This window comes from Enoplosus armatus, chromosome 21 (assembly GCF_043641665.1).
Source record: "Enoplosus armatus isolate fEnoArm2 chromosome 21, fEnoArm2.hap1, whole genome shotgun sequence".
Taxonomy (NCBI): Eukaryota; Metazoa; Chordata; class Actinopteri; order Centrarchiformes; family Enoplosidae; genus Enoplosus; species Enoplosus armatus.
Genome location: NC_092200.1, coordinates 16,688,546 through 16,705,480, shown reverse-complemented (window position 1 = coordinate 16,705,480; position 16,935 = coordinate 16,688,546). Strand labels below are relative to the sequence as shown.

At 44.2% G+C, this 16,935-nt stretch overlaps 1 protein-coding gene across 2 annotated transcripts in view; it reads left to right on the top strand.

The window, feature by feature from the left end:
• Nucleotides 1–16,690, top strand: part of odad2 (outer dynein arm docking complex subunit 2) — a 36,609-nt gene extending 19,919 nt beyond the window's left edge. For both annotated transcript variants that reach the window (XM_070928404.1, XM_070928405.1), the window contains exons 15-20: nt 3,490–3,670; nt 3,775–3,836; nt 6,253–6,367; nt 9,715–9,903; nt 10,140–10,361; nt 16,574–16,690. In XM_070928404.1, coding sequence (XP_070784505.1) covers nt 3,490–3,670; nt 3,775–3,836; nt 6,253–6,367; nt 9,715–9,903; nt 10,140–10,361; nt 16,574–16,690 — 886 coding nt within the window. The remainder of the gene's footprint in view (nt 1–3,489; nt 3,671–3,774; nt 3,837–6,252; nt 6,368–9,714; nt 9,904–10,139; nt 10,362–16,573) is intronic.
• The last annotated feature ends 245 nt before the right edge of the window (nt 16,691–16,935 follow it).

Below are 16,935 nucleotides of genomic sequence, written 5' to 3'. Positions count from 1 at the left end.
TGCTCCCTTGAAAGAATGATTTAGCTGTATTTATTTTCTTATTCAGTTCGAGGCCGGGGGGCATAATATATATCCCACATGTTGTAATTTAATTCCGTGGTAACATATTAATCAATTCAAAACCTATTCTCTCCAGTGTAGCCAAGAAACTGATAAGACATTGTCTTTGAATCATTTTTACAATTCAAGTTTTAAGGCTTTTCACTGAGGTGAGATTATGTGAAAATGCTTTTCTTCTGACTCAGGCTGTATAGTTCAAACTGCAGTGGAATCCTAAAAATAACAAGAAGAAGGAGCAGTAGCAGTCACATGGCTCTTTCTTCACTTCATATATCATAACTGACAGAATGATATCCTACATTTAAAGTCTAAGTTAAGTCCTCCCAACTGGAACTGAGTGTCTGCTGCCACATCGAGTTAAGCGCTGATTCCTTTACAGGAGCAGAGGCATGACAATAACATTCTTTTAGACCAAGATGGACAGATCGGTGTCTATTTAACCCACGTTGTGACAGCCAATCATTTGGAGGGAATTTAATTGATTTAAATGCATTCAAATGATTGTTATCATTCAGTGAATAAAGATAGTGGCATGGCTGTTTCTCTATAGACAGACACTTCTGTTTTCATGGTACAAATGAAGCGTTTAAACTGGCTTCTTAATCATTTTTTAACAGAAAAAAACGTCTTAAATAAACAACAAAATTGGCACAGATCGGGAACCCTCTTGACTACAGCTTGGCATGATGATTAAACAAGTTAACTGCACTAGTCATGAGTAATGTGGCAGCTTCATACGCTTGCTGCCAGCACAGGCTCTCTGCCACATGTAATGACTTGTCACACTGTTGCTATGTAAAATGCTTGTATTACTACTGATAATAACAATAATAGAAATAATTATAATGGTGCCATTAATCACACGTAAACCACATTTAGTGACACTTCATTTACAAACACTAAAAAAAACACTTTGGTTGCCCTCACTCTAAATTTAACACGTCACAAAGGTATCTTAGTGAGATTACCAAAGGGCCATAATATTAATAGAGCTCTCATTTGGTGGTTTCTTTCCTGTGTGTGTGTGTTATGTTTTATTTTGGACGATGTGGGCAGCTGGGTTGTGAATGAATGTGAAATCTGGCCACCTCTTCAGGAGGAAACCAGCATGATGCACACAGCAAATGTTTTTAATGCACACTTGAATGTGTAAGTGGTGCTGTTTTTTTTCATACTCTCTCTGGCTTATTTGAATCACTTAAAATGTCTAGGTCAGGCAAGTGACCGAGCCATTACTGTCAAAAAGGAAAGGCTGCTAATGGTAACAGGGTTTTAGGGCATGCGCTCATTTCAGAATCAATCACAGGCTGAGTGGTGTACTGAAATGAAAATCATTTTGGAATATATTTTCGCTACAGCAATAATGACAGGCAGAGAGCGGATTTTTTTTTCCTCTTTTCTTTCATTAAGTACATGGTCAACTGAAGCAGACCTTGTGGCCTGTTGCAAGCAGCATGATTTTTTCTTTTATGTGACTGATGATTTGCGTGGTCTGGACAGTATAGAGGTCGGGGGGACCTCCACTCAAGACAAGTAGCGGCATGTGTTAGCCATTTCCCTGATTAATGATGCATCAAAATGAGAGATGATTGATGCCCGCAAAATATAACTACATTCATAACTTAAGTGTGTTTGTTTAAAGATCACATGAGCTTATGCTCTTCATAGGACTCCCAATATTACAGAGATGGGCTGTACATGGGCCATATGTTACTAGGAAAATGCCTTTTGCAAAAGTCCATGCTAGGAAACATTGAAACGCTATTTTGTGCAGATTTATGGATGCATCGATATGTGGCCCCTTGAGCCTGTATACCGAGGTGTTAGGGACACTCAAAAATGCTGTAAAAAAGCCTTAACAAAAGAGTGAGGGAATAACTTTGCAATGGAAAGTCACAACTGCCAAGTCTCTGTATTTGCCAGCTCTGTAATGTTTGGGTCAAGATTGTGGGGTTCGCTTCCAATTACTGACTACCCCTCCATCTTACCTCTGTTCCAGCCCTATGATGAGCACACCATAATTGCCCCTCCAAATGATACTTCTCCTTCTGTGCTCACCCAAGTTTTTCACTGCTCTGCTGTTTCCTTTCAAATTAAATAGACCTGTTAAATTTCAAGTTGAACATGCACCTATCTCTCTCTTCATGGTCATTACGAAGCATCTCTGGGTCCCTGAAATGTCTTGCCTTCACTTGGGCCCTCCCAAAAAACGCTAATTAGTATAAAAGGCAGCGTTTAAGCTTTCTGTACTTAGTTGAATGTGTGACTAGTGTAGAAGAATGAGAAAAGGAAAAGGAAGGCCATCAATCATAAAAAATCTGCTGCACAGAAGCCCCACTGTGGTTACTGTGTCTTCTGACAGGCTTTAATAAGCTTCCCGTTGTGTGGAGCCTCGTGTTTGCAGTAGAAGCCGCTTCAGGCAGCCTTGTGTAATGTTACTCTTGCCATCACGTAATTACTACAGCTGGGATTTGCTTAACAAAAATAGGCATGACTTACCGTTCATTTATCAAAAGTTATGTCTGTGATTACAAGATAATTCCGTTGTAGTCAACTGCAGGTGACACTTCAGTGATGGGATAGGAAAACCATTGTTTTTCTTTATGGTGATTTTCACTGAAGTTAACTTTGGCAGCTCCTCTGTTCATTAGCAGTGTTTTCACTTGCAAGAATAGGCTGTGTGTTGGTGGACCCTGACCAAAACCAAATGACCTTGGCCATCTACAATAGCTTACGGACCATGATGCCAGCAACCGTAACTGTGAATAAAAACAGTCGTAGAACTTAACTGTACATCAGAGGTTTGTTGAGGTTTTTCACAACCGCATTATATCCCTTTTAAATGTTTACTATAGTTTACCACTCTATAGCACTGGCAAACAAGGCAAAATCACAGCAAAAGAGGGAGGGAGGCTTTCCAAGCCACAGCAAAGCTTTGGTTATGCAAACTACGTGCAAGGGACAACTGTGAGCAGTCGTGGGAAAACTGCCTGTACTGCTGGGTTACAGTAAGAGATCTATGCCCATGTGGCTGAGGGCACTGTAGCTGCTACCTGTCACTTATACGACTTACAGCATTTTTAGCCACACTGGAGGTGTACCCTACCCTCCCATCCAAATATGGTCACTTCTGGTTCCAAAAAACGATGGCGAATGCCAAACCAGGGGCTTCAAAACGGCAGTCCATAAACCAATGGGTAATGTCACGGTGGCTACGTCCACTTCTTTTATACAGTCTATACATTATACCTGCTTAACAACAGCAGCATTGTCATTGTGTGCATGTTAGCATGCTGTGCCTAAGCACAGCCTCTCAGAGCTGCAGACTCCTCATCCATATGTTTGTTGTTCATTGATCTCTCTATCAGTTGCTGTAATAAATATAACAAAACAATCTTCCTCTTCCTCTCTCTTCTCCAACCTTGAAAGGTTTCAGGAGTACAAAGCCCTTGAGACCCTGGTTGGCCTCCTAACCGATCAGCCTGAAGAAGTGCTGGTGAATGTAGTGGGAGCCCTGGGAGAATTTGCCCAGATACCTGCCAACAAGGCCACCATCCGCAAGTGTGGAGGCATCAAGTCACTCGTTAACCTTCTCACTGGAACAAACCAGGCATGTTGAATTTTCTCTTGCTGCATAAAGGGTCATCTCATCTTTAAAACATGCTCTTATATTGATTCGTGCATGTTCTTTTTTTATGTCTGTCATTGTTCCAGGCGCTGCTTGTGAATGTAACCAAGGCAGTGGGCGCCTGTGCCACAGATATGGATAACATGGCGTAAGTCTTGGTGTCTTCCAGGGCATCCAACCAGCTAACATGGTCTTACAGTTTATACAAGGCAAACAACCCCATGTGAGGTGTCTCTTAAAATGTGATTAGCGGTTTACTCGCTGTCATTACTGAATTTGCTCCAAACACGTATTCTTGGCCGTGTATTGATGTCATATGTTTTGACAGGGGAATGACACCAATTCCAGGATCCAAACACATGTATCATTAACCTGTCATGGGCTGATGCTTAGAGAAATCTATGTTCTTCTGATTTGTAATTACGCAGGTACTTTTCTCTTTCATCCTCAGCTTAATGACAGATTCTAAAAGCTTTGTTTATTGTACCTGCTGTGTTAAATATGGTTGTGGTTTAATTCCCAGTGCTTTACTATAGCTTTGTGGTCACTGCCGGGACTTGAGCTGGTCAGACAAACATACGTAAATCCCTACCCTGTCCAAGACTACATGGCTGGGAAAACACAGTGAACCACAGTCCAGAGCAGTCTTTGTTCTGTGTTCATTTAACCTCACCCTCAATACTGCAGAACATTGTGGAGCTTCCATCTGTGCCTCGTTGCTTTTACAAGGCTGTTATGGACTATGAGACCCGTCTTAATTAGCACTGGACACATATACAACTTAATGACTGATTTTAAATTGTTAGTTAGCTGTTAATGCTATCATATGAGCCTATTACATTTGTTTGGAGGAAAAAGCATGGAGCATGTCAAAATAAAGCCACTAACTGTGGTGAACTTCACACAAGAGGAGAAGTGTTTTACCTCAGTTCATCATGTTCTCCATGTTTTCTCACGGTGTGTATATTTAGGCCAGGCGTTGTAATTTTTCAGCCTTCACACTTCGCTGTAAACAGAAAGTTCTTATTTCAACAGCCACTTTTTGTATGTTTTGTGGCGATGGCTTATTTTGAGACATGTATGTGTACAGTAGTTTGCTGAGTAATTAACATAACTCACATTTGATTGTTTCCTGCTCCAACCCAACACTGCCGAAGCTGTTTCCCCGTGATTAGACGGTGTTTGGCGAGCTAACAAATATGATGATGATGTATGCATGATACCACACAGTTCACTACAACATTCATGTCAGTTAACATGACTTAATTACAACCAACAGACGCTTTTTTCTCAAATACCACCTTCTGCTGATCAGTGCAATCATTCTCTCATCATCATTCTGATGCAGGTTATCCACAACTACTGAAAGCCCAAAACAAACACCGATCACTTTCAAATTTTCCATGAAATACTCATATGTTTGTTTTCATTCTCAACCAGTAGGCAGTGTGTGGTTAATGACATAGCACTTCCTCCAGTGAATCCTGTGTAGCTACAAGAGTGAACACACGTTGTTTAATGCCTCCAGGGTTTGTGGTCGCCTCCTCTAATCCATCACTGTCAGCTGCGACTTGGTCGCTAATCTGTTTCATACCTGTTTCATGAGAAGACGGAGTTGTTTTGGCGGATGATATGACGCCTCACTTTTGTTTTTGGTCCGGATTTAAGAGGCCCCGCAGACTGGAATCTGATGTTATGATCCCTCTAGACTGATTTATGTGCAAACGGAAGACAGATGGCGCAGGGGACGTCCCTGATGAGTGTTCGCTCGTTGCCAGTCACGGAGATACTGTGATTAGGGAGTGTTTAAGTAATTATGACAGCATTCAATGTCGGCCTTGTTGGTGGAAGCACACATGGGGAACACGTTACATGTTATTTATACCAGACAACGGGGGCACTGTGGCGTAATTCTTTGGGTTCCCAGACCCTGACTGCAGTTTTGACTACAGTCATGTATACGACATGAAATACAGCTCATGCCTAAGTAAACTTCACTCAGACTTTATGAAATATAGAGCAACCTGTCTCTGGCTCTGTTTGATTTGGAAAGAGGTCGTCTTTTTGGCTCTGGTTGAAAAACAAGCCACCGACATAAAGTGTAAGTTTGTCTCAGTTTCTATTTATAAATCCATGTATGAAGCACTATACACAGATGTACGCAAGTTAACCTCTGGCCCTAGCGTCGCCGAGCTTTTCCATGGAGAGCGATTTGAGTGAGCAGACAGTGGGTGGGTTTCAGGCCCGGAGAGGAACTGTGCCGGACCGAAGAAATATGTGATGAGAGGCCAATGCTGAAAATCGATCGATGCTTTGATCCTACTTGGCTGCAGTTGTGTTGAGCCTGCTGGCTGGCCAGGCTGATGCAGCCAGAGTTCTGACAACAAACATGATCAAAACAAGTTACACTCTTAAATCTTTCAAGCAGAAAATGATGCTTAATGAAAGATCTGATTGAAATCACAACAGTTTTTTTTCTGCATTGTTTATTCTTTCCTTTCTCCCTTTTCCCTCTTCTCCACTCTCCCTTCTCACACTGCTTTTCTGTCTCTCTCTCCCTCCAGAATCATTGACCAGCTTGATGGAGTCCGCCTGGTGTGGTCCTTATTGAAAAACCCCAGTGCAGATGTTCAGTCCAGCGCTGCATGGGCCCTTTGTCCATGCATTAAGAATGCAAAGGTACAGCACTGTGAAGTACATTCGTCTTCTGCCTCTGCCCTGTGACTGTGCGAGTTAAGCACACCAAAGGCACATAAATTGCCTCTAAATCAAAGAGGTCTGCAGAGTTCGTGTCATTTCTGAATAAAAGTGTTATCCCACTCACCAAACAGAAGCCTGCTTATATCACCATGCTTGTCTCCTAAGCTCTCCCTCCAACCTGCTGCTGCTGGGAGGTTAGCAGGGGCAGATCTGTGTCAGAGGAGGCTTACATGAACCTCGGGCTAATATGAAGCAGAGAAGCCTCCTTGGCACAGTGGGATTGGTGAATTGGGAAGCAGGCAGGGAGAAAGACTGAGTAATATCCTGTGGCATGGCTTCTGATTTCCCAGCTGAAAATCTTCCCTCAACATGCTACTAGTTACAGAGGCACACAATCCATGCATAGAGCATAGGGTACCAGACGGTTTCTGTGAACCCACCTCTCTAATGAAAACACTGCACAAATGGCTTGCATAAGAACCCACAACATGTTCACGAATACTACTTGACTTGACGTTATGACTATGCATACCATAAACATGACAAACTTTTACGCATCGAAGTCTGTTTATAGGTCTTGGGGAGCACAACTGCATATGTGAAAAATAATGTGTAAAAGTTTTTTGTGTCTCCAGAGGGAGCTGTGTGAAGTCTGATCAATGGCCTCAAGTGATGTGGCTTGAGTCAGCGTCGGTTGGAACTGAAGGCTACAAGTTTGAAAATGAAAAAAATCTGCGAGTGCGAGAGTTAGAAAGAAGTGAGCTTACCAGATCTCTGTAGCCCGCTCCTCATCTCGAGGATACATTAGCTGCTACTAGCGTAATGGTCAAGTTGCATTGTGGGTAATGTAGGCGCCAGGTTTTTGACAAGGAATAAGAAAAACTTGGTGTAAATTAAGACAAAATCTCTGGTTCTGCTGCATTGATTTTGCTACTTTTTTTAAAAACTGTCCGTCATGAGTCGAGCAGTGTTATAGGAGTGCAAGGCTAAATCGGTGGAGTAAGACATTATTAGTTCTTTTACCCATCGTCTCAGGCCTTTAGCCTAGACTAAAGCACAGCAGTGTTGTCAGTCAACTCTAATTTCGGTTACACATCAGCAGGCCTTTGATCCATTGAGCACTAGTATCAGCTCCAACTCCAAACGTAATGTTGTTCTATTAGATTATCGCTGTGATTAAGGTAAACAGCTTGTCAGTGGGACAAGCTGGTTAAGTTTAAACAGATATATTGGGCCCAGACAGGTGTGTTGGGGGTGAAGCCCTTTTTTTTTTTTTTTTGCTGGCTGGAATTTCTCTGGCCCAGTGTAGCAAAAACGATGCATGGCAACCATATGGAGGGAGAGGGGGACTGTGGACCCGCTGTTGAGCGCTAACAAAGTTTGACAATGTTTGTCTGAACGTCAGTTTGCCAATTTTGAGGGAAATTCATGAACATGCTTTTTGGGGGATTTTTTCTTTTGGGACAGGGGCAATGACAAGACCTAAATAGTGCTCTTTGCCCATCGAGTTGAGGAACCTGATACAGCTGCTTCGGCGCAGCCGTTATTTAGATAAAAAAACCCCATGTGGTTTGTGTTAGCAGTTCCATAGTGGATTTATGAGAGAGCCGTGGTATAAATGAATCTGCTGGATGCTCCATATAGTACTGCTGCCCTTTCACAGACACAGGTCCACAACTTAAACAGACCTAGTACCATACCAGTACTATAGAGACTTAGTAGGGAACCATTCAATTATCTTTTTTCTCCAATAAAGGATGTAGAACCCTCCCAGTCGCAAATAATGGGGTGTATCATTAATTTGCCTGGACGCAGAGGCCCATTTAGATGCTTGATTTATTTTTCCTTTGCATGGTAGCCGTGTATGTTATAGAAGCCTGATTGCTCCAGAGAAGGGGTCAGGGCACGCTTCTGCCATTCTGAGCTTGGCTTGCTCCCCTCAGCTTGAGATCACGCACAGCAGATAATGTGTTTTCTATTTCATTTCATCCTGGGTAAGAGGAGGGGGGAGAGAGAGAGAGAGAGAGAGAGAGAAAGGGAGGATAGCGAGAAAAAGGCCTTTCCGTGTGCAGCCTCATAATGTTTGCGGTTTTCAAATCTGGGGGCCCGTCCAGGCCATGAAAGAGATTCTAGCTCTAGTCTATCGCAGCTGGTGGCTTGAGAGAGCTTCCTCTGTCGCAGCGACTCCCGGCCAGCCGTCATCAGTATTCCTGAGGAAGGGCTTCCTGTGTGTCGGGGGGTCAGCTCCTGGCCCCGGCAAACCCCCCCCCCCCCCCCTCCCTGCCCTGCTCTGCACACATGGCTCATCCTCTGGCACGGCATCACAGGGCCCATACACCGCACCCTGGCCTGATCTCAGCTGTGAGCTCTCTGTTAGAGAGGAGAACACAACAGTGCAGCCAGCTCCCCCCAAGTAGACTAAAACTGTAAATCAGCTACTGCTTTTTCTCTGCGCTGAATTTGATGAAATCCCTTAATTTATGGAATGAAGAACAACAGTGCAGAGCGCATAATAAATTCTGTCATTACTATACTCCACGGTGCTGTGCCATACATCAGCTCCGGACATGTAGATTGATGTTGAAATGGACTCAAATTAAGCGTGCTTTGTGATTTGCATCTAGTCATCCATAATTGTATGCTTTCTGGGGGGAAATTTTGGTTCTATTTTCAAAGCGCTGAACATTACAGACTCGGCCACCTTGATGTATCCTCCCGTGGCTGGCGATACGGCGAGTTGTGATTTTAAACAGCGGGCCTGATGTGCCAAGCCATACTTAAGCCAGTGTCTCTGCCAGCTCTTCCGCTGTGGTTCCCTCAGCGCTCCCTACCAGCCGTCTTGGTTTGGTAGGCTTTGCCCCATAAGTGGCTGAGAGTCCTGTGGTACCAGCTGGTGCCATGAACTCAAACCATGAAGCCTTGAGTCTACGCTGTGTGTCAGCCAGGGGCAACTTCTAAGCTCTAAATTCTATGTGCCATTGTCATTATGACAAGTTAGGGTGAGAGCGGGAGAGGTTGACAAACACGTCAAACTTATTGCTTGTTCGCCCAGATCCACAGCACAGTTCTACCGTAGAGAGAGAGGCCATTGTTATTTTTGAAAGCATCCGTTGTTTACTGGTTTGTTCACACTGATGGGACTTTGATTGTTGCCTGATGAAAATACTTTTGTCTTTTCTTATTGAGTGTCCTTTGTTTTGTCTGTCTTGCTCAAATGCCCCTGCCTTCCTCTCCTCTATCCTTAGTCATTACACTACCTCCCTCTTCATCATCCCCCTTGTTCACTTTGACAGAGCACCAGCTAATAACAGACTCTTTGACTGTAGGATGCAGGGGAAATGGTGCGCTCCCTCGTCGGTGGATTGGAACTGATTGTTAATTTGCTGAAGTCAACAAACAACGAGGTGCTGGCAAGCATTTGCGCCGCCATCGCCAAAATAGCCAAAGACAAGGAGAACCTGGCAGTCCTTACGGATCACGGGGTTGTCCCATTGCTGGCCAAGTTGACTAACACAGTGAGTACACCTCACTGCTGGAGACAAACAGCAAAGTTTTACATTGCAGTTTCTGTCAAAATACAAATAACGGTCTGTACAATGGATTTTATTTGGCCCTTTCCTTTCCTACTCAGTGCAGCATAAATCCAGCTAATGAGAAGAGTCTGTTGCAGAGCTGCAGCAGAGCTTGTTGTTCTCTGCATTGTAAAGACTTGTCTCTGGGGACCAATAGCATCCGGTTCTCCTCTCCACAGACTGACGACAGGCTCCGTCGCCACCTGGCTGAGGCCATCGGCCACTGCTGCATGTGGGGCAGCAACAGGTCGTCCTTCGGTGATGCCGGAGCCGTGGCCCCCCTGGTGCGCTACCTCAAGTCAAAAGACAAGGCAGTCCACCAGAGCACAGCTATGGCTCTGTACCAGCTGTCCAAGGACCCCAACAATTGCATCACCATGCATGGGAAAGGGGTGGTCAAGGTCAGTTGTAGTGCTGTTGAATTACTCCTTACTTCTGCTTTTTTGAAGATAATTTATAGTATTTCTATATATATACATATATATATATATATATATATATGTATATATATGTATATAGATAATAGAAAGAGATAAAGTAGTTATTCCTCTGGTTTATTTGGTGCTTTTGAGACTAAATCTGGCATAATTACATTGAGGAAAATGTGCTTTGGCCTCCCACCGCCCTTGTTTTAGCGATGTGTGAAAAACACAAAGTAATAAACTTTGAAAAGCTGCGACTATTTTCAGAGCCTTTGACCGATGGAGCAGAAACAAAGTGGTTTTTATTCGGCGGCGGAAACATGACTCCGCTTTCTAGCCGTCATGGGAATTCAGAAAAGCAAACAGCTCAGTGTGTGCGCAGTGCCATTTCTCCGGTAGACCCTAGATGCCATTACAACACAAGTCAAAGGGCTGTAGCTGGGGGTAACTGTTGCTAAGGGCTGTTCCTGGACATCAGGGTAGAATGCAGCAGCGATATGGTTCAGTCCAAAGAGTGGGGTCAGAGCTGTTCAAGGCGAAAAGAAAACAATGTTTTGGGTTTTTCTCCCGCAACTCTGTAAAGCTACATCCGCCAGCTTTCTTCATCGTTGCAGTTGTGTAGCACTCGTCCAAAAAAGAAACAAGCATTGTTTTGTCTAACATTTGAGCCTGTCGGGCTGTTTCCATGCTCAGCTCCAGAGACTGTTTATGTTTGTCTCTGTCAGTGATGTGGAGATTTTAATGTTGAGATTACGCTGTAATTGATGTCTTGTCACAGATGATCATGTACCCATATTTCAGGGTTCTTTTTGGGAAAGCACTGCTATCTTATACTCTAATTCAATCATGTTTCACACAGAAAGAAAGACTTTCACATGAGAAATCTTTTTTTGTGGGCCACAGTGAGTTTAAATCCCTTTTTTCCCCCCCTAAATAACAACTGCGATATAAATTATGAAGTGGTTACGCCATTGCAGCCAGATATTTTTTTCCCATGTTCATTAAATGGTGTACTTTAGCTTGATCTGCTGTTGCAGTGTATGTGGTTCAACACTAGCCATAATTGGTAGCTGGACTGAACATTGGGTGTTCCGAAAGAGTTATGTCCAATTTGCAAAAGTCGTTAAGCTGAATGCTTTTTGTAGTTTGAGCCACGACAAAAACTGGACAAGCCCTTTTTTTGCTCTCAGTGTTTGTGTGCGTGTGTGTGTGTGTGTGTCTATATTTGAAATTCTAGTGTGAGTTTGTGTGTGTGGGTAAATGCAAGACATGCCACCCTTTTTAATCTGTCTCTGTGTTTGCCCTTATTAATGTACCAGTTAAGAGTTGCAACACTACTCCATAGCGTATTTTTGGACTTTTAAAGAGCTTAATTACCAAAGGCCGCGTAACTGAACCCAGCGTTGCGTTTGTTCTTAATCTCAGACATGGAAATACACAACACAGGCAGCCTCATTGTTCAGTCTGGCCTCGGTCTCAGCCAGTCTGGGAGGGAGGCTGATACTCACCTGCCTGACCCCGGAGGAAACATTACAGTGTGAGAGCTTGTCAATCTCCTCCGGTCAGCGCGCGCACTGCAATGCTCCTGCTTCGTGATATACAAGCAAGCCGGCAGAGAGAACGTGTTAAAACAATATCTCCAGCATTTCTGAATGGTTCTGTATCGGGGATTGATACAGTGCCCCGCGTCTAATTTACGGGCCCGTGTGAAATTCTGGACTGCCTCTTGTATTATTGCAACCGTATTTCAGAGAGCTTTTCTGTGCCGTTGAGAAGCTCTCAAAACATGTTCACCCACGTGTAGTATATGATTTCGAATGAGCGAAGGTCTCTCTCTCTCTCCAAAGTTGGTTTCGAAAGTAACTTTCCTCTCTTGCACACTTAATGGTGTACGGCCCAGTCCCTGAAGATCCACAGGGGAAATCAAGCATAACAAGCAAAAGAAAGTATTTCACACTGGAAAACACATTAGTGACCCGTCTTAGTCTTTTCATTTGACCCCTTTTATGCCTTCCAATTTGGTCCAGAGTCAATTTGATTATTTAGTGTAAATATATAAGTATTAAACATCTTTCAGTAAAACACTTTGATTTGTTTTGGACACAAGCTGCTGCCATTCACAACTTCTTTTAGTCTCTGCTATTTTGTTGCCTACGTTTTCCTACAGCATGTTTTCCTTGGAATCCGGATCAGACCTTCGCTCAAGAAAAGGGATTCAGGTGCTCGCTCTCACAGGAAAACCGCATACCAGGGTCAAAGAGAATTCTAGCCCGAGAGATGAATCAAATGGCCCTTCGCCGTTTGATTTGACATCCACTCTTGGTATCTCGCAGTTTTATACGGATGCGCTCCATTTTTGTCATGTACTAAAATCAACACGCCTCGCCCCTGAAGCTTTACATTTGCTTCCAAAAGGACTGGGGATTGTTTGCTGAAACCATAAATCCTTGTAGACAGCTTCAGCCAGCTATTTGTATTAAAGAGGCTCTTTCATAAGAAAGGCTTTGTGAAGTAAATTGATGAAAATTACAAAATGCGGATGGTAATTATTGGTAATTTCCAACTGAAGGTATTCCAGAGCGTAGCTTTTGCCAGATCCTGGTATGTATTTTAGGCTTTTGCTAATCTAAATGAGAAAAACGTTTGCACTTTTGTTGCCATGAGCAAACTTCTGCCCCGGCACGGTTAGTGTTTGTTTTCACTTTTTTTTTCCTGTCTTACACATTCAGACTTCAGGAGTGAGAGTGCGCAGGGAGGCTGTGGGGGGGCACAAATGACACCAAATGTGAGGGTAAGGAATAGAAACCAAGCAGAGCATTGCAGGTTTACTTCTACAGTTTCCTGTTGGTTTGCCCGTGACATGACTTCAGGTCGAGGGTGTGGCGAGCAGATGATACAGGCGCTGTGTGCTGCCTGCTCTGTTATGACTACCGTGTTTTTGCTTTTGACTTATCCCTCTCTCCCTCGCGCCTGGACCAGAAATGCCAAGCCACTCTCACTTCTCCAGGTTGAGCAGGCCTCTAGTTCGTGCTGAAACTTTGGTCCTTAAAGTCATTGATTTAAAAAGCTGCCCTCCCTCCTTTTTCCTCTTCCTCTTCAGAGACACAGAAAAAGCAGCTTAACAGTCTCTGGCTCGCTGGAGGCTGCAGGGAATGTTGTTTACCTTGACTTCCCTCACCAGCTTCCCCTCAGCCCAGCTAAACACTGCTGTCTGTTTGTGCTGTTTGCCTCCATGGCGGAGTCTAAAACATGGGGATGCTGGGATGGAGAGGGGGGTTGATGGAGCCATAATGGCTGTCAGACCTGGCAGAGGGGGATTTAAACCTGAACCCCTGCAGGCAGACGCAGTCCAACAGAGCGCACTTAACACCATGACACCTCCATGTGCGATAGGTTGTGTGTGTACACATGCAACTATATGTCCAGCCCTCCCAGACTGCACACCTCCCCCTCCCCCCTCCTCAGCCAGCATGTTCCCCCAGCTCCCTTCTTGGAGGTCAGGACTCACTGGAGCTCTCTGAAGTGCAAAAAATCCCCCCCCCCCCTTAAAAACTCTGGATTCAGTTTTCAAACGCGGGGCAAGTGTTCACGTTACCGCAGTCAGGGAATATCTAACAAGTGGTGTATTATATTCCCAGAGAATCCCAGCTGGGAGGGAAAAGAGCGAGCTAGGAAAAAAAATGGCAGCAAAGAGAGACGCGCTTATCTTAGCCTAGCTGCGCGCTTCAGGAGACCTTATTTGGCGGCGTCTGAATAACATGCTATGAGGTTGGCAAAAACGCTGCCTCTGGCACTTCTCAGGCATCCTCTCTTCTCACAAAAGAGACTTGTTTAGGGAGCTGCGTGTTTTCTGGAGCCCGTGGATGTCGAGTTTGGAGGTGTTTTGGACGCTATTTAAAAATCGTTCACCTATGCTCCTTCGACACTGGTGCATTGAGAGGAGCTGACATCCTGTACTGCTGTGTGCCCTTTCCCACAACATGATGTGATTCTAATCAGGAGGAAGGATATTATTTTCTCCGTTTTTTTTTAATTGGACTTACACTGTAGGTTCGCAGGCCTACATACACACACTCACCTCGTCTTTCATCTGTTTTCCTCACGCTGTTGATCTTTTGCACTGGGAATTGTGGGATATTTTTGCTATGCATTATGATCTTTAAAAGATTCAATCTTTATATAAAATAAAGATTGAATCACTTTTAAAGATGGTTTTACATTCATTATAGCTGAAACATAATGGTGAGTGAGAATGGAAAAACTCAAGGACACAGTGCACATGATGACGCCTGAGGAATACGCCAATGTATCATGAAGTCAGTTGTTTTCGTTGAATCAAACATGATAAAAATGATGATGAATAAAAGTGTCTGAATTCGTGGAGTGTTAGTGAGCTCTGAGGCAAAAAGGGGGCGCACTCTCATGGAGTAGGAGGATGACGTAGATACCGTTGTTTTCGCAAAAAAAGGCATTGTGCGGGAAAACACAAGAAACATTGGTGTGTCAATAAGCAGAATGTAACCAAGGGGCGGGTAACATGCTATAAGGCCCACAACAGGTGGCGCATAGTCTGTACTATAAGAAGGTGCACACACACACACACACACACACACACACACACAGCCCATTCAGTCGCTCCCGGGACTTCTTTGGCTGTTTGCTAACCACACAAATGCTGCGGAGCTGGGTTCTTTAAGTTTGCATAGTAACATGGAGAGTGGGTCAGGATCAACCTCAGCTCCGCTCTGACATGCATTATGAACACAACAATAATCATTTTTTGTTAAACCAAGGAAGGAATCCCATATGTGGAGCCAGTGCTGAAAAGGATGAGAGGGAGACAAGAGGAGAACATTTGAGAAACGGGAGGTTAGAGAGTAGCTTTTAGAATCCTTCTGCTGCCTTAAACTACATCTAAGTCAGTGGCTGGATGTAAGTTTTAAAGAGGCTCAGCTCTTGGGTCATTTCCCTTGAGAGTGACAGCCGAGATATTGTCCTCTGTGTTGCTCAGGATCTACAGGGATGTAACATTGCTGCACTGAAACCAGGGAAACAATGTTCAAACACCACTTGTAAGCCTGCTGCAGCACGATCTCAGTTAAAGAAATCTTTTTCAAAACCTCTTTTTCATTCAGCGGAGGAGAAGGCCTCGACATACAGGGCTCAGAAGTGCCTCGCGCATCTCAGCAGTTGCTGTATTTATCAAAGCGTCATTATGTTTAGGAGCAGGGAGTCCTTAAGTGCTTAGTTGAGGGATGTAATGCTGCCGTTGGTTCATTATGGATGTAAACAAGACGATCCGGAATAATTGCAAGTGTGGCTTAGGAAACCTCAGTGGCGCACCATTGTGATTTTACCAACGAGCACACATTGAACAAATTTAGATCCATCCAATGCACCAGAGTATTTGTGCTTACATTCACTTTTATTTTGATTCCGCCCCACAGCCGCCCACAAACATAATGTAGTGATTTTGCTGCAGATAAAATAAGAGAAAAAAAATAAATAAGCTCACCCCCTCCAAAACACATGCCACTCAGTGGTGTTCCATATATCCAGTGTGTTCCTTTTTGCTTATTTCTGCATAAAACGCCACTCTTTGAACGTTCGAAAATCTTTGAAATGTTCAGTTTTATGTAACCCCAAAGAAAAAAAAACTTCGAACGCCAGAGATTTCTGGAGAGCGCAAAAACCTTGTTCTGCAATAAGATCTAACGAGATCCATTACACAAGCCACTAATAGTCGGATATAATCTGACCTTTGGAACGGCGGAAAGGCTGTCAAGTGGTGTGGTTCATGCTCAGGTTTTTAATGGCGAGCCTGTCCCGCACGACTTTCATCTGAACAAACTTACAGGAGCATGTGTGCACGCAGCTGTAAGCCCTTTGCTGAGGCATGGTTTGGAAGGGTAAAGGGGGACACACACGCACTGAATATACGCACACACACACACACACACACACACACAGGGACACGTGCCAGTGCAGCCGGAGACTGTCGCTGCACAGCCACTGTAAATCTTTGCAGCCCTCGCCAGTGGTAGCGTGTGCAGTGACTACAGGCAAGCTACCTGTTTGGGTGCTCAACGTTTTTCCAAAGGTGTGTTTGTACGCGGGTTGGAAAATAATGATTATTTGGGAATCTGTTCCTGCTGCCAACTGTAACCTCCCATCCTTTGTACTCCCCGCAGCCCCTTATCCACATCATGGGCTCCGATGACGAGATGCTCCAGGAAGCTGCTGCTGGCTGTGTGCGCAACATCCGGCTACTGGCCCTGGCTAATAGGAAGGCCCAGCTATTTTATTGACAATCAAATGATCACAGCACCCCTGGGAATCAAATAGGGACTGTACACAAATGACTTGGGTGTGAAGGGGGAGGAAGGGAGCGTGGCACAGGCAGCACGGCAGCATTTTCATTCGTTTTAGCCCATTAGTGAACCAGGTTGGGTTTGTGCTATGTTATGGGTTAACTTTGCATGATGAGTGTAACTGTTGTTCTCTGTCAATGCTAAAGTGAAGGCCACCGTTGGCGAGTGAAAAAATGTTAAAT